Consider the following 18619-nt stretch of genomic DNA (forward strand, 5'->3'; position numbering starts at 1 on the left):
AACATATGAAAGTAAAATTCATCCAATAATACCCTAGATAGTTTCTGCCATTCTTGAAGTGACACAAAGCTTTTGTTTTGTTTTGGCTTTGTTTTGTTTTTTTGAAGCAGGGTTTCTTTGTGTATCCTTGGCTGTCCTGGAACTAGCCCTCTGTAGACCAGGCTGGCCTTAAACTCACAGAGATCCACCTGCCTCTCTCCACAGTGCTGGGATTAAAGGCGTGTTCCACCACCGTCTGGCCCCAAAGCTCATTATTTTAAAAGTTATTTAGAAAAGCAAAACTCTGTCAGAAATATCTTTACACTGTATTTTCAATGCTTTCAAAAATATGAGAGCCATTTTCCATGTTAGTGGAAACATAGAATATTAAATTTCATTTGATGTATTCTAAATGTGTTCAGCCTAAAACACGCACACAGGAAAGACTGACATGGCCAAATCAAGATATCGATTAGGTTCAGGGAAGGATTCATAGATAACTGTCTTCTCCTTGAGTTTCCAATATTTCAGCAGTGTCTCTAACAGGGCAATTAAACTTTGGGGTGTGTGTGTTGCATACACACATGTGTATGCAGCCATGCACACAGTCCAGAGGAGGACATCGTGTGACCTTTTTTGTCCCTCGTTACCTTCAAACAAGGATCAGCACGCTCTGGTGCTTACAATATATCTTTTATCCTTTACAAAATTGAGATTACAGGTGCATTCACCTGCACTCCTCATGGTCTTACATGGGTGCTGGAGACTTGAACTTGGGTCCTCATGCTTACACAGCAAATGCAAGGTAATAACATATGAGCCATCTGCTCGGCCTCTTAGATTTTTAAAAAATTGCCCACAAGATGGCAAAATAGATGCAAAAGCTTTTGGAAGAGCGTTGAGTTTTAGGGAGTTACTCGTTAGATGAGCCAGTTTCAGGCAAGTGACTTCTAGTGAGCTGTCCCAGGAACATAGAGGGCAAAGCATGCATTCCCCAGGGAGATGGATATGAACCTGTGATTACCGGCCACAGGACTCCTAGAAAGTCACTAACAGTCGTGACTATGGGTTTTATCATCTCATAAAAGGAGCCCATTACATGGGGATTAAAAGAGACAGTAGAGCAAATCTAACAAACGCTAAGTGGAAGTCGGTTCCATGATTAGAACTGGGCTGGGGCCCCTTGCTGCACCAGCACAAAATAATTTCATTTCCTCTAATCTTTTTGCAGTTTTTCTCAGGGACAATTGTCAGCCAGGCACATTCATGTAATTTCCCAACTGCCAGTGGGCACAGGCAGTTAACTTTCTTCAGCAAAACATCTATTTTAACTGTTTTCTTTTCAATTGAACATATGCACCTCTTTTTTTTTTAAATAGAATTAGATTTCATGAGTCATTGAGGGACAGAAGTTACTTCCTCCCCAAATTTGCTGCCATGGCCCAGCTATAACTCAGCTGCAAGGCATGCTGGGAGAAGCATCAACCCAGAATACAAAGGAGGGCAGAGATGGAGACAGGGATGGTTTCCACTTATTGGCATCATGCACATTGAGGCTTCAGAGCATCCAAGGCGCCATAGTGACTCAGGCCATATCTGGTTTTTGTAGTAATGTCCAAGGCTGGGCTTGGACCTTAAGGCAATGCTGAAGAAGGTTCTGGGAGGGGTCTTGGTCAGAGATGACTGGGTTGTAAGAAATAGAATACTGCTCTCCCACACTAAACTACCTCATGCATAAACAGAAACAAGCAACTAACACTAAGGAAGTCTTCATGGGAGAGAAATAAAGGCACATGTGTGCTTGACCTTGGAAGGATCTAGAATTTGTAAATTTAAGGCAGATTTGTCTTCTTTCTTATTGTTTCTGTGTTTGTCACTGCTTTTGGCAAGCGTGGCTTCTCTAGTCCATATCCAGTAAATTTCCTGAGTCCCAACTCATAATCACAGGAGAAGGAATCTGATTGGTTCGGTTATATCAGGTGTTTCTTCATGGCCCAACCAAGTGTTCATTAGGTAACACTAACTCAGTGGGAACCTTATAAAAAGCGTTGCATCTACTGGGAAGGAATAATTGGTGCTTCTGATAACTGGGGGATGCCAATTGAGCCCATGGAGATTCAGACACAGATGCAGTCTGAAGTGCCTCACGGGAAAGAGAAGTAGTACCCAAGGGGTTCCTGGGAACTTGGCAGGTATCAGGGCTTCAGGGCACTAATGATTAGAGGCTCTTGGGTAGGGAAGGAACCAGAAATGCCAACTGAATATAAGTGCTAGGGCAGGTAGGGATGAAGATAGTTGGGTTTGCTCTATTCTCTTGATGGTAGCATTCGCATATTCATTTGATATTAAAAATCCTCGAAAGGTGGTTCCAGTCCCTGAGGACCTTTGTGTCTGCACCAAGGGCAATAGGAAGGCAGAACAACAACAACAAAAAAAAGCAGGTTGGTTTGGATTGGGATTCTCATGCTATAAAATGAGAGAAAGGAGAGCTGAGTGTGGACACACCTCCTTGACCACACATTCACCTCAATGAAGCTCTGTGAATTCACACAGACTTGGCATGCTTGTCTGATGTGGAAGCACCCCATATGGAGGAGAAGCTGCTATGACTCGACTCCATTTAAGAAGACAGAGGGTGCGAATAACCAACCGGAGGTCCCAGAGCAAGTATCCCGTATAACTAGGGTGTGAACCAGGACTGACTGATGCCAAAGCCAGAGCTCTTAATCACAGTATTTCATGGCTTCTCTGGAGAGAAGCAGATGGCTGGGCGTGATAAAGGGAGCAACTTATAGTCACACTGAATACACGGACAAGCCTTGAAAAAAATCATTAAAAACTGCTACGGGGACAACATAACACAACTCATCTTAGAACGCAGTACAAGAGCTGCCCACGTGGTTGGTATCTCCCCCCTCTCCCCAGGTCTTATTAAAAGTGGCAAGGGACCCGGGGAGACAGTTCAATGGATGACAGTGCTTTCCCCACATGCACAGGGAACTGAATTTGGAACCCAGCCCTCATGCACCTGTAACCCCTCATGCTGTGAGGGAGAGAACGGGAGCATCACTAGAGCTTGACGGCTGCCAGCTTCAGTGCAGTGAGAGACTCTAATGCGAATAAATGAGAGAGGCTGACAAAGCAGGCCCTCCAATGTCATTCTCTAGACTCTGTACACATGTGTGTGCCCATGTACCTGTACGTACACGTGTATACATGCCACTTACATATACCATAATCACAGAGAAAATGGCCGATATCATCACCACCACCACACAAGCCTCATGCCACACTCTATTTCAGACATGTTGGGGGAGGATTGCCTCTCTTGTGTTCCCTGACACCACATGCACAGCACAGATGAATTGTGCATGTGCGGTGCACTTATCATTTTAAATGGCCACCCCCTGTACTCGCATTCCAAATTTGGAAAATTCTGCCCAACTATTATACATGACACATATACATGAGATTCTTTTAGCTTTTTGAATTTACTGAGGGAATTTGGAAGAAAATGAAGCAAAGAATTGAAAATATCCAGAAGCCACTTTCAGCTTACAGGCCATAGCAGCATCACTTTGAAAGAGGCATTTTAAGGCTGAGCAGTCTGGTTAGTTTGAAGAGAAAGACGGTGAGTTTGCCTTTCTGGGCTTTTAATTGGAGACGACAGTGGAACGCCCACTTAGGAACATCCTGGAGTTGGCTGGAGCCGGCTGGAGCCAGCTGGAGCTCAGGAGAAATACAAGTCAACGTGCATCAGTCCAGAGAGAGCCTCTGAGCTGTGATTAGACGGGGAGAGGCACGCTCAGCTTGAAAGTGATCCTCAATAAGTACTTCTGTGATTCTTATATGGAGAGTCCATCAAGTAAATCCTTATCAAAAACCATGGGTGTGAGAACAAGGAGCTAACGAAGCAATGATTTTGTAAGAAGGGTGGGGAACAGAGTCAAATTCCAGGGTTGTGAAGGGGGCTAATTGGGTAAGAGCTGAGGTCCCAGGGTTCGCTCCTGGCTCTCTTAATGCTGTGCCTTCTATTGCATTTATTTTGAGCATGGTTTGAATTAGTTATATGTATATTTTAACCAAGATTTGGATGCTCTAGGGAAAAGTTCTGTATCTTACTCTTTATTTTGGCCCCTGGAATGACTAATACCATGACTCACTCATACACACACACACACACACACACACACACACACACACACACACACACACACGTTCAAAGGAAGCTCTCAAATTTGCCTCTACTCAAGGTTTGCTCTGGTTGACCCCCAGTTGGACTTTTGAAACTTTTGCATTCCTGACTACTGCTGGGTAGGAACTTTGTGATATGGACAAATGGTGTTTGTTTGTATTTTAAATAAAGTAAATTCTTTAAAATATTGATGCACCAAAGTCAAATTTGATATAGACTGGAAATAGCAGAGTCCAGACTGAGTTTATAGTTTTTACAAGGACAATGACTTTCCATTTATGAAGATTTAACATATTTAAGTAATTATGTTTCAGTTTTTCAAGTGAATTTCAACTTACATACTTATTTTAGTCTTGCTATGTAGTACAAGATGGTCTTAGAATCTTTCTGCCTCAGCTTCCCAAGTGCTTCACTGTAGGACTGTCCCACCATGCTCAGAAAAAACAAAAGACAAAACCAAACAAATGAATAAACAAAAATCAAACCAACTAACCAACCAAACGATGACAATAACAAAACTCATAAACTGATCTCTAAGACTGATCTTTAAGGTGAGGAAGTATAGCTCTTTGAAAAGCTGCTTGTGTTTAATATTTTCTTTCCATAATTCATTTTTCACCTTACATCCCAATTGCAAAACCCTCTCTCCTCCCAGTCCTGCCCTTACAAATCCCTGCCCCTATTACTCCTTGCCCTTCTCCTCAGAGAAGAGGAAGCCCCATTGGGTACCACCTCACCCTAAGACTAATTTTTAAATAGGTGTATTTTGGTAGAGGAGTAAAGTTTAGTGAAAAGCTTGAATTCATCCAGGAGGATGGCTGAAGCCCCCTCTCGTCCTTTGTCATCTTCCAGCCATGATCTGGTCCCACCCATGACTTCTTGTCACATCTGACTCCGTGTACCTTATTCTTTCTGTTCAGCGATAACACCCGTGACATAAAGAAGCTTCCTATATTTAAATTTAACTATATTTCAAACTCCACAAACATAAGTTATAAAACGTATAGACCTATACACCTATGATTATCTAGAATTGTCCGCTACCCTGCTTTGAGAAACATTGCCATTTGGAAAGGTGTCCAGTGATCCCTCCACACTAGCACTGTGGGTTCCTTCCAGCAGCATGGCTGGCAGTGGAGAGACATCTGACACAGAGTGGGCATCATTAAGTGTCCAGAGGCTAAGGGACAGCAAGATGCCAGCCATAACATTTAGTAACCAAGACACTGGCCAGCCAAAGCTAGCCTGGTACAGTTCAGTGATGGTTGGGTCAGCATCCTCCCATGTACAGTTAGCAGTGGAAACAGATCATAAAGCACCAGCCTTAACAGGGCTGTCATGGGACTGGGATCCTGACTATTGGGTCTGGGGAGAGGGGACAAGTTAAACTAATCCAGCCAGAAATCAAGCAAGTAAAGTCTCTCCCTCACTTCTCCCTCTGTGGCCAATGCCATCTGCTAGTTTTAAAAATAATTTTTAAAAGCAAGTGTTTTGGTTCTCTTCAGTGTGCAGCAAAGACAGATGCTATTTTAGGTTTGTTTTCTATCACCCCCCCCAACCAAGAACCAGGGGCTGAGTGTCGTTGGGCTCTGGTGTACTGTCTGCTTTATGCTACCAGCTTCGGTGTGACCTTTGAGCTAACTGCATATTCCACCTCCCCATTCCCCCCTCTGCCTCTCATTAGGTTGTTAGAAAGAGGAAGTAGTATTGATCCGAGAAAAAGATTTTTTTCCCCAAAAAATATATAATTGGTTGATTTGTGCTGCTCGCTGTAAACCTGCAGCTCCAGCTGGATGCAAGGATAGAACACTGCGAACTTTCCCTGCTGCTGGGCTAGAGGCTTTGAAGGAAGGATGCATCCATATATCCCTTCCAGAACCTTCCACACTGCTTGTTCTCATGGGGGGCAGTGTAGTGAGAGACTCTGAGTGCTGGCCCTAGATCTGATCCGTCTTGGTTCAAACCCTGGCTCCGCCACTTACTAGCTGAGTGATGCTTCGCCAGCCACCTTCCTCTGTATCTCCTTTCACATGTGAAGAGAGAGGAGAACGATCTAGTACTTGTCGTGCTGGGTTGTTTAGAGATGTAAAAGAGATGGAGCATACACAGAGCACTTAACTCAGACAGACATCAGGTGTTTGATGATGGTGGCTTTGTGTCATCCTCATCTGTGTAACGACTATTAGAATGCACCCTTGACCACCTTGGTACCTTTTATATACAGTAATATAAACACCTATGCACTGGAAGGAATTATTTCCTTAGACGTTGGATTATACATTTGTTCTATGGCCAGAATTCTCCTAGGCAGTGTGTCTGTGCCATCTTGTATCTGGTTTAGTACCCTGTGGGTGGGTGATGAGTGTCCACTGTATAAGTGAAGAGAATCCTGGAGATCAGACAGGTTCATTGCATGGAAGTCGCATGGCTAGTAAGCGGCAGAATGACATTCCTGACACCCAGGATGCTGGCCTTGAACTCTCAAGCACAATCCTGCCCCAGCCTCCCAAGCTACTGGGATTACAGGCGCGCGCCACCACGCTCGACATTCCAACGCAGTGTTCGCTATGGCTTTGGGATCTCTGCCCTGCGGTGTCCCTCTTGCACTGATCCTCCCAGCGTTCTAGCCCTCCCAGTAGGCTTTGCAACGTTTCACGCAAAGCCGACTTTTACATCCCCCCTCAGCGTTACCAACATCTTAAACAACCCAACCCACAGTTTACAAAAAGACACCCAGTGCTCTGGACAATGGGATTCTGACACCTTCTGTTCCATTCCTAAGTACCATTTCATTCTAATTCTTGCTTAATTTTCTCTTTAAAAAATGGCTATGACCCACCAAGTTCACGAGGTGACCAGTAAGAGTGAGATACAGTGCTGGCCTGGCTTGAGAAGCCAGGTGATGCTCTTCATCCGGGTCAGAGTCGAAGCATACAGCACTGTGTCTGACAGGAGCCACTGTGTGTCTGACGGGAGCCACTGTGTTGGAGATACTGTCCTTGTCACACACAGAGGACACAGGCCCAGGGACATAGAGTGATCTTGAGGCCTGTCCCCACAGAAACATCTTTTCCAACTTTTGAACTCATGATGGTGCTTCAGGTGCCCATGGATTCCTGTGGCATTCACCCTTAATTTACACAGATGGATTGGTTTTGGCCGGAGATGGCAGACATTCAGTACTATCCATCACTAGACTGTCACTCACAAAATGAAGCTCCCAAATCTTTACGTTTTCCCATGTACAGATCCCCTTAACATGATCTGAGTCAGTCTGTCTCTGGTCTCTTCTCCCGCCCTGTCTCCTTTCTTCTCTGTTTGGACACTCTCACTGGTTCCTTGGTGGGTCCTAAGGTATGGTAAGTAAACTCTCTGCCCATGGTCTTTGCTAGGCTGTTTCCTCCACCAGACACATGCCTGCTCTGGGTGGGTTTGCTCAAGGGTCTCCTCGGTGATGTTTACGCTGAGCACTTTACTGCAGTTGACAGCCTCTACCCTGTCTCCTTCACCAGCACCCCAGTCTCTTTAACCTGGACCTTTCACACGGCACCCAATACCTTTTGACACTTTTTATAACCTCTAGTATTATCTTTAGCAATATCACTCTGCTGAGTTGAGACATAGATGGCAGGGGTTTTTGTTGGCTTTGTTCATTGCTTTTTCTCTCCTGTATCTGTAACCTGGTACCTAGTAGGGCTCTGAAAATAGTTCTTTATTTATTAAAGGACAAATGGATTAAACAGTGAGATAGACTGCTGTCAGGTTGAACATGTAATTACAAACTGTTGTGTCATCAGAGGGGTCATCTGCAGAGTCTCGCAGAAGACTATAGCAAGCAGACTTGACTTAGATTGGGTGGGTTAATTTAGAGGAAACGTTTTTTTAGGCTGGGAACATGAGGGGGATTTAAGTTTCCTGCAAATAGCGTGAGCGCTGCCATGGCAGGCCAAAAGAAAGCAGATTAAAGAAACAATGACGCCCAGGCAGAGCTAAGGGACTAAGCAGACTGAAGGAGCAATGACACCCAGTCAGAGCTAACGGGTGGGGTTGGGGGGATCGTTCATTCATTTAGCAAAGCCCTTTGACAGAAGGAAAGACGTCAAATCTCAAGTGGGCATTTCTCCAGGACCATGATACCTTCTGCCTCACTAGCCTTACAGACAGCACCATGGATCTGATTCCCTCCACTGTTCAGATGAAGAAACCCTGACATCAACACTTCAAATACACCCAGCTACTAAGAGCTAGAGCTGTGCTCCTAAATAAAGCCTCTTTGGCTTCCAAGCATGTAGTCTTTCACTCTCTGGACACCTCCTGTGTGTTGCTCAAATGCCAGAAACAGGCTTACCCAGAGCCTGGCCTGAAAGAGCTTACAGCCTTGAAAGTGCAAAGTCCCCTAGGTTGAGATATAGATTTGTTTTCCAGGTCCCAGTTGCTTTACTTCTGTATATGTCCTTGTTTTAGGTTCTTGTTGTTATATATAAAAACATGATCCTCAAAGGTACATAAAGCAGCCAAAGAAGGGAGATTAGATTATTCAATATGGCCACTTTGGAAAGAAGGAATCTGTCTTCAGAGTTATGGGCATGGCTTGGCTTTAGATAGAGGGCAAGACATATGAATAATGAAGCTGTCCTGGTCAAGATGTGGTCCTGCCCTTCATTGCCTCATCACTGTCTTGGCTCGGGTCTGTCCTGCGGGGTGGTCTGACTGTGTGTAATCACTTCCTGGGAGACACATGCCTCCTCTAGATAGGCTGGTTCTTCTGTCTCTTTTCTTCTTTTAGTATGAGACTTCTGGAGGATTTTTAATTTGGTGTGGAGCATTGTCTCCACTGTCTGATAGCTGATGGGAAAGATGCAGGTGTCTCTGTAGAACATCATGTCTTCCAATCAGGAGGTTACAGCTTCACTCACCTTGCTTTTAAATTTTAGTCTTGAGGGATTTAGGCCAATCTTCTGGATTTGTAATGAAAATTCCTGAAATATGCCTGTGCACACATCAGCACTTGCTGTAACGAAATGTCTGAGGAAAACAATTTAAAGGGAAGAAAGGTCAGTTGGCTCATGGCTTCACGGGTGTCAGTCTATGGTTACCTGGGCCCATCCACTATTACTCTCATCCATGAGGCAGAATGGTGGAATGCCCTGATGGTGCCGAGGAAGGAAGGGAGGGAGGCTAAGGAAGCAATTAGAGACAAAATATACCCTTTAAGATCATGTCCTAGTGACCCACTTCCTTCGGTAGCTACCGTCTCCTAAAGTTTCCACTGCCTCTCAGTAGCTTACTAAGTTATGAACCCATAAGAATTATCTCATTAATGAGAAACCTCATGTTCCAACCACTTCCTCAAGTCCCACCTCTGGACTCTGCTGTGCTGTTCTGGTTTGAATATGATGTGTCCTCATGGGTTATATATTGGGGCCTTGACTGAAAGCTGATGGACTTGTGGGAAGTGATTGGGTCCTAAGAGCTCTGGCCAAAATAGGCTTGTCTTCCCCTTAAGTTGCAATCTCAGGTTTTTAGTCACAGTGTCAAGAAAGGTAACTACCAGTCAGGGCTCCAGCCTTCCACATGCGAATATTTGGGGAGATTTCCAAGCCCAAAGTGCAGCGATGTCTTCCTGTTGCTTTTGAAACTCTGCTAAATGATGGATTTTGCCAGTCAACAGGTTAGTTCTCTGTCATCTCAAAACTCCGTGGCTTAAAGCAGCAGTAAACATTGATCACTGTACAGTTTCTGTAAGGGATTTATGCCAGCACAACTCCCTAAAAGTCTAATTCCTGGTCTCAAAAGAAGTGCCAGTCAAGTGGCTACTGCAGTCCTCAGATGGCTTAGACAAGGAAGGTGATTCAGTAATGTGACTAGCGTGCTGGTGCTGGTGTGTTGAAACTTTGAGGCTTCGTCAAAAGGCCTCTGCATAGTGCTGGTTGAGGGTCTGCCCATCATGGCTGCTGTAGAAGGTGCAGAATAGAAGCCATAAGGTCTTTTGTGACCTCATCCTAAAGTCATGCAACCTTATTGGTTACACAAATTAACCCAGTCATTGAGGGAAGATAGTACAGGTCAGCATGCACATTAGAAGGTGAAATCACTAGAGAGCCAACATGGAGACAGGCTCCCACAAATTACCACAAATTATATACCCAATATTTACTACTTTTTTTCCAGCAAACTCTGTACTAGAGAATAATACCAATTAAGTAGTAAGATCTATGTGTTAATTATATTTTCCAGCACAGATGAATTTCAATTTGTAGTTATTAATTAAAAGTGATTTCATTCCACCTGTGCTAGCCTGCATGCTTACAGTGGCACAGAGGTTACCCTTAAGGGGATGCTGGGCCCTGCCTGAAAGAACATGCTGGAGTTCTGGTAGTTCTCATCATAAATCATAGCTACTTCCTGCTCCCCATTTGGGTCCTGAGAAAGTATGGGGTGCTGACTTTGGTGTTTGCTCTCTTTCCTCAGGACCGCCTCTACTTTGTGATGGAGTATGTGAACGGGGGTGACCTCATGTACCACATCCAACAAGTTGGCCGTTTCAAGGAGCCCCATGCTGTGTAAGACAGACCTCCTGCTGTGCCCTTTCCTTGGGATAAATGGGTGTCAGTTCCTTTGGCGTTTTTTTTAGTCTACTAGGGATTTTTTCCCCCAACATCCCAGGCTTCCTCTTTGTGAGCAGTACTTGTCTAAGGAGGACTGTATTCTGCTTGCTTTGAGATGTTTCTTTATGTTCCTGAATCCCAAGTAAGAACTCATAGCTCTAAACTGATGGCCATTTCATAATCTCTAATTTTTTTGTCCCTCCATCCTGAGAAAGGTCTTCTAACTTCCTTGGGGAATGTCTTTGCAGGTTTTTGTTTGTTCATTTGCTAATATTTATTGAGAGCTTTCTTTGTGCGAGACCCTTGAGTACTGAACAAACACTATCTCATTTCATCCTGAGCAGTATGGGGAGAGAGATAGTCTCACCCAAGCTTTACAAACAAGTGAAATGAGACCCTGAGGGTGGGAATGGCCAAGATTCTAGACCTAGTGGAGGATCTGTGTGGGTGAGACCCACCTGTTTTGTTTTTCTGTTTCCTACGCCCCCTTCCCTCTCATTTTTGGGGAGATGAAGGTTCCAGTTGACTTGAAGCTGTGGTCCATGGGTTCTCCATTTTGTCCCCTCCAATCCATAAACCAGTAAGTGGTCATTTATAAAACAAAGATCTCACCAAGCTTCTCCTTTGCTTAGAACCCTGTGGGTGAGCAGACACAGAAAAAGCCATGGGAATGAATGTCAATTCTCCTTCCTGGGTGTCTGCTTAGGTTTTATTGCTTCTCCTGAGAGCCCCCAGAGCCCATGCAGGGACCCACCCCCCTGTTTTGTTCAGCCTGCTTCCTGTCTTCCCACCTCCTGAAGCCAGGAACACTGTTCTGTTTAGCCCTGTATTTCCTAATCAAGCTTTGTGATGGGATCATAAGACAGCTTTTCCTTGTCTCTCTGACATCAAGTTGACCGAGGTTTGAGTCATCATTACATGACACATACTATTAGGACTGAGCACAGTCCCCCGAGGTCTTGCCAACCCATGTGGCATAACTGGCAGGGTTTTCTTTGTTTTGTTTTAGTTTGGTTTTGTGCTCTTAAGATCTCTTTAGGAGCCAGACACAATGGCCAGCCCTTGAGATGCTGAGGCAGGGAGATTTCAAGTTTGAGGCAAGCCTGGGTTATATGACAAGTTACAGAGTTACAGGCCAGCTGAGCTGCATATGGAGTGAAGTTTGGCCTCAAGAAATACGAAAACAAAATAGGAACTGGGCTGTGCCTAGATACACACTGCTCTGGGTTCTCCTACTATCCCTAGCAGCATAAGAAAAAGCAAACTCCTCTTCCTTCTTGGTGGACTTCCACCAAGAGGTTACACATTAGACGCCAGCTGTTTCCAGTCCGGGCTGGACCATTCATCTGATGAATGTCTTCTCCAGGCCCTTCACAGATTTCATCTCTAAGCCTTAGTTTCCCTATTTGAACAACAAAGCTGTACTAGTAGGACCTATGTCATGGACTCTAGGTGGTATTAAAACAGATAACCCCCAAAACAATGTCAAGCACAGGCTAAGTTTTCAATGGCTTCCAGAGGCTGACACTAAAGCCTTCGAACTTGTACTATATTGAAACGATCCTTCTCCACCAGCCCATCCACCCCCACTGCCCCTCCCCACTATGCAGTTGCTGACCCTTTACCCACCCCACACATGTCACTCTGAACCATCCTGGTCACCCATCCATGTACTCTGCATTTTAGGAGACATAGAACTGACTATCCACTGTGGGCTTTATATGCCAAGTGCCTCGTTCAATATTCTATTGACTTCTGAGCTAAGTGTATGGTGCCCTTGACTTTCTCCATCACCATTTTTTTTTTAATTTCAGATTTTACGCTGCAGAGATTGCCATCGGTCTTTTCTTCTTGCAGAGCAAGGGCATCATTTACCGGTAAGTGAGCATGGCTGTTCTTTCTGTCTCCTCAGCTCCCTCAGCTCCTCCCTTCCTGCCTCTTTCTTCAACTGCTTTTAAAATTAGAATCTGTGGTGGGGGAGGAATCCTCCAGTACTAACTTGGGCATGTGTTCTGCTAGGCAGCATCGCCCACTGCCCTGGCAAAGTTTGGGCAGCTGTATATGGTGATAGCGAAATCTTGATGGACTGTGTCACCCATGATTCTCTGGGACCTCCAGCATGAGGACACTTAAGTCTCTGAGAAGAGGCAGCTCTGTGTAGAGGGCTCCAGCAGCACTTTCCTCCTGGACCCCACATCCGGGAAGCATGTAAAGAATCGACTGCAGCGCGTGTCAGGATCGTATTATTATGCAACCCTTTTTCTTGTATGTAGCTGCAATTTGGAAATAGATCTCTGAGTTGCTCTCCCTGAAAGACAGGATTAACTTCAGAAGTTGGCATTTGCCGGTTTGGGGAGAAACAAGTGTGTGATCATAGCTGTATGAGTCACACCATTTTATATTTCATGCAAGGCAGGATAGCGAGCCTGAGGCTGCTACTTGTCAGTGAGTCCAGGGTGTACGGTTCCTCTTGCGCTGTGCAGATGAGATGGCACAGGCGATGGGGGATTCGACTGACTGTTATGTAATAGGAGCTGGTGGGGAGTGTGTTTCTCTCAGCTCTTGGGTCTATTTAAAGGCCCGTGAAGAGTCATATAAGCCCATTTCATTCATTTATTTACAAATATTCATCAAAAGCCTACTGTGTGCTATATACTGTTCCAAAGGGAGGGAACGGAGAAGAGGCAAAAGACTGTAAAGCAAGAGACCAAGAAGGGAACTATGGAGAATAGAGTTTATTGGAGTGCGGTAAACAGTGTGTAGAAAGGGTAAGATGGGGCGGCTGGTTCAGATGCTAACTTCTCTACTGTGGAAATGATGGAAATGCTGGCCTGCAGTTAGTGACACTTGGGTGTCCTGAACCCCTTGCTGTAGAGCTGAAGGGTGCGTGAGAAGCTGCAGGGAGACACTAACCAAAGACGGTGGGTTAAGTTTCACACAAGACTTTCACCTGAGGTCTCGACAGTAGGTTCCAACTCCTTCCCAGGATGCGCCTCCCAAAGAATATAACCAACCAGGCTCCTGCGAAGATTAAGTATGAGCTGCGCATGTGTTAGAAGGAAACCCAGCCCCAGGAAAGAAACTGAGTTCTCCTTAGCTGGGCTGGGGGTTCAGGACTCATTTTCAGCAGAGTGGGGCATGGATTGAGATTTGGAATTGAGGGCTGGAGAGATGGCTCAGCCGTTAAAGGCTAGGCTCACAACCAAAAATATGAGATTTGGAATTGATAAGCAAGCAATTGGGGTGCTAAGATAATCCCTACTCTAAAATGATCTATCTATCTATCTATCTATCTATCTATCTATCTATCTATCTATCTATCTATATCTATCTATCATCTATCTATTCTCTTTCTCCTCTCTCCATTTCCTCTCTCCTTGATTTTTCTTTTCATTCTCCATTTTTAATGCAGGATTTTTTTTTTAAACAAAGTCCACTTCTTTCTTTTACTTGGATATTTTTATTTACATTTCAAATGTTATTCCCTTTCCCAGTTTCCCCATCTATAAGCCCCCAATCCCATTCCCTCTCCCCCTTCTTCTATGAGAGTGTTCCCCCTCCCCAGCCATTTCCCCTTCCCGCCCTGACATTCCCCTACACTGGGGGAATCCATCAAGGGCTTCTTCTCCCATTGGTGCCCAACAAGGCCATCCTCTGCTACATATGCATCTGGAGCCATGGGTCAGTCCATGTGTATTCTTCAGGTAGTGGTTTAGTCCCTGGGAGTTCTGGCTGGTTGGTATTGTTTTTCTTATGGGGTCGCAAGCCCCCTCAGCTCCTTCAAACCTTTCTTTAACTCCTCCAATGGGGACCTAGTTCTCAGTTCAATGGTTTGCTGCTGGCATTCGCCTCTGTATTTGTCATGCTGTGGCTGAGCCTCTCAGGAGACAGCTGTATCAGGCTCCTGTCAGCATGCACTTCTTGGCTTCATCAATATTGTCTAGATTTGGTGGCTGTATATATATGGGCTGGATCCCCAGGTGGGGCAGGCTCTGAACGGTCATTCCTTCAGTCTCTGTTCCAAACAGATAGTTAGAGGGTAGTTAGGGATTGCTCTGATTTAGTCAAGGGTACATGATTTAGAAGTCCAACTGAATAGGGCAGTTCTTAAGGATCTAAGATGACAAAGTTTTTTATTTTTCCTTTTCTGAGGAACATGCTACACATGGATGGGGGCAGAGATGACTCAAAGATCCTTTCTGTCAAACGTAGTATCTGGTTTATTGGTCATTGATGCTGAAGTCTGTGCTAACTTTCCTTAGTGGAGTTCTTCAAGATAATTTTTCTAGCCCTCTTTTGACACAGAATGAGAGTATCTTACACAGAAAAAGAGCAACCAAAGCAACTCAAGGCTGAAGTGATAGCTCAGTGGGTAAAGCACAAACATGAAGTCCTGAGTTCGGATCCTCAATACCCACATACAAAAACTGGTTGTGGTAGCCTATGTCTAGAACAGAGGCCAGTGACTCAGCTGCTTGTTTCTGGGCATATAGTCAACTTGAGGGGTGTCATGTATAATTAATTCATTCATATATTTGGTATATAGTTGCTGCACAGTACAGCACATACCTTGCCTTGAAAACAAGCATGAGTGCTGTCTAAGATTGGGTCTATGGATGGTGACAAAGATACTTTGGATGGGGAATGTTGCTGTCTGCAGTGGATGCAAGTGGATGGATCTCCTCTTGAATGAAGAGACCTCATAGACAAATAGGAGGTGTCCGGATATGTTGTCAAGATATCTATTCAGCTGATAACGATAACAGCAACACTCAGTTCAGCTTTACTTAACTTGGCTGCCAGTAAGAAGTCCAAGGACACATCTGAAAGGTTAATCTATCACATTCCTTGTAGCCTCTGATTATTATTAGCTTTCTGGACCTCTGGAGCTTTCAGACTTATATTATTGTTTCTGAATCAGCTCCGTGTACAAGAGCTTGCCTCTTTGTTGGTGATAACCAAGAGGGTTTCAAAATTTTGATGGTTCTCCATTGGCTCCCATGCCTGCTATTGAACCAGTCACTGTGAGTACGATTTCTAATGGCAAAGTACAGGCCAGTAAAACCACTCCTGTGACCAGAAGTCAGGTTCATCATCATCCCTATAACATGGCCTAAAGAGAGGCCAGGAAAGAGTTGTACCAGACATTCAGATCCAATCAAGATGATGCAGGAGAGAACTCCAAGTTAGGAAGTGGGTTCCATACCTCCTAGAGAACTAGACTTCCATGCCTTCTATTAGAATCAGATCAGTCTGAGACATCAAGCATCAATACTCACTGGTACTCAAAATGTTGACATTGGAGTAGACATTTAAGAAGAAGCAAGTTGGAAAGATACCCCACGGGATATGAGAACAATCTTACATTGCTGATGTCAGTTTTCCAGACTATGAAGCTCTCCTCATCCACACAGATGCCAATATTAGGATGAGAGCAAAGGACAAATTCTTTAAAGCCCAGATGTCACTGTCTTAGAGACCCATCTTATAGTGGCATCCCCTTCCACTCTTACTATCTCTTTGTCACTTTCCTATTCACCAAATTGCTGCACAGAGGTCAAATAGCCATGATCATAAGGAGAAATATTACTTATTTTTGCTCAACACTGGGGCTTAATTGGAATATAAAAGAACCATTCTTACTTATTTTGTTCATAGTTAATGTTTTTAGCTCCAGGAATAGTGCCTGACACATAGCAGACATGCAACAGACCCCTATTGATTGAAGGAACAGTTGGAGCTCCCAAGTACTGTCCCACAAAGTAGGAGAGCAAGAAATACTTAGAGTTAGGTAAATTCTCTGAATCTTTTTTTGCTAGCTCCATGATCTTCAGAGACACATCAAAAGTAATATTTTCATGAAAAAATACCTTTTTATATAATGGAAGAGACCTCAGGTGTAAAGGTTAACTTGTGGACTTCTCTTGGATTCTGGAATCATCCATGGTTCTGTGTTCTTTCCTTATCTTCCTATGGTTTCTTTATTCCCTGAAATAATGTCTCCTTGTATCTTTGTGAGACATGTAGCACAGTTCACTCTTTAGAAAAAGAAAGTGCAGAAGTTCATGAGAGCTTTTTGTTATAATCTCCCTGCTAGATTGTAAACCACTGTAGAAAAAAGTGGATTTTATGTTAACGTTGTGTCCTCGAAGCTCCTAGCACAGGGGTGTGATGTATACATAGCAAGTGACTATTGGCTGAGTTGAAATAAGCAGCATGCAAACTAAACTTCCAAATCCTTATGTCTGCCACAGTGACCTGAAACTTGACAACGTGATGCTGGATTCCGAGGGGCACATCAAAATCGCTGACTTTGGCATGTGTAAAGAGAATATCTGGGATGGGGTGACAACCAAGACATTCTGTGGCACTCCAGACTACATTGCCCCAGAGGTGAGAGCATACGTCCACCTGCAGTAATGTTTCTCCTGCTCACAGATAGCTGTGAGAAGGCTGAGAAGGGTGGAGGGTGTTGCCTGGGAACCTTGGGCTGGCCTCGATCCTGCTTTCTAAGTCATTCCTCTGAGCTCTCACTTGCAGATTAGTTTAGCACATCCAGACGCTCTAGAAAGCCAAATATGTCAAGATGCAGGGAGGATTTTTTTAAATAAAACTCAAAAGAACGATCCATCACACATCAGTAAGAACACATCTATCATCAAGCTGCCGTGGCTCGAGGCCATATGATGCCTCCTAATTATGACATTGAAATGTTGGTTGCGAGAGTGAGAGACAGAAAGGGAACGAATCCTCTGGGCTGACAAGACACATCGTGGTGCACCGCACAGTGGAGATGCATTCTTGGAGACTCCAAATTTGTCTTCCTGTGTTAAAGATATTGGTTAAAGGGTGAAAGCTCATCAAAGTAGCCTCCATCCTCTCACAGGAGGCAGCCAATCACTGGCTTTTCACAACACGATATGACACAATGATTTGAGAGTACATCACACAGAGTCTTGGAGAGAGGGACGTCCGAGGATTGCTCTTTTCCTTGGCTAGCTGTCAGTCACTTGCTATACGAGACTTGTCTAGAAGGTTTCTCATGGAGGTTTAAAACTAAGCATAATGTTTAAACCTGCATGTTCTGTGCCCAAACAACCCCTTCCTAGAAACCTAGGTTGCACACACAGATAAATGTGCACGCACAGAGAAGGGAGCACATTCAAAGCCCTTCTTTCATTCCAGCGTTAGTTACTTCTTCATAATGAAAACTAAGAGAGAATCTCAGTATTTATGACTACCAGTAAAGGAGTTAGTCACTAGTACACACCATATTTGTGTCAGGAAGTCACATATAACCTTGAAAAGATCAGATCGTGTCTCCATGAACTAACTGGAAGTAATGTTCCTCCACAGGGGTGAGGGCAGAAGACTGTGGTTTAATTGTGGTAGAAAACATAAAAAAAAAAGTAAACATCATTATTCACCAAATCAAGAGAGTGAGTTAAATGTATATGAAAATACGGATGTGTTTCCAAGACATACGGATAAAAGGAAAACTAAAATCAAATGAGGCGTGGTCACACCCACCTGCCATCCAAGCACTCGGGAGGCTGAGGCAGGGGAAACAAGTTCGAGGCCAGGTTGAGCTACCTAGCAAGGCTGCTCCACAAATGAAATATTAAAAATAAGACAAATGCAAATGAGAAATAACAAATATGACAGCACTGTTTATAGACAGTGGCGGTAGCACCCAGGACGCTGCTGTGTGTTTTCTCTGAGTATGCAAATGCTCATGAAAAAGTGCAGACAGTCTGCCTGGGAGATGACACACAGATTTCAAACACCGCAGAGGGTAAGAATGCTCCAGTCTCTCTGCGTGTCATTGATAGCTGTG

At 44.3% G+C, this 18619-nt stretch overlaps 1 protein-coding gene across 12 annotated transcripts in view; it reads left to right on the plus strand.

Annotated features, from left to right (window-relative positions):
- Prkcb (protein kinase C, beta) overlaps window positions 1-18619 on the plus strand; it is a 331348-nt gene that overhangs the window by 270450 nt on the left and 42279 nt on the right. For all 12 annotated transcript variants that reach the window (XR_015664618.1, XR_015664941.1, XR_015664781.1 and 9 more), the window contains 3 exon segments: window positions 10646-10737; window positions 12597-12659; window positions 17037-17175. Coding sequence is in view for 9 of the 12 variants with exons in the window: in XM_087624875.1 (XP_087481001.1) it covers window positions 10646-10737; window positions 12597-12659; window positions 17037-17175 (294 nt within the window). In the remaining 3 variants the exon portion in view is untranslated.

Source organism: Rattus norvegicus, chromosome 1 (assembly GCF_021556685.1).
Source record: "Rattus norvegicus strain SHRSP/BbbUtx chromosome 1, alternate assembly SHRSP_T2T, whole genome shotgun sequence".
Classification (NCBI taxonomy): domain Eukaryota; kingdom Metazoa; phylum Chordata; class Mammalia; order Rodentia; family Muridae; genus Rattus; species Rattus norvegicus.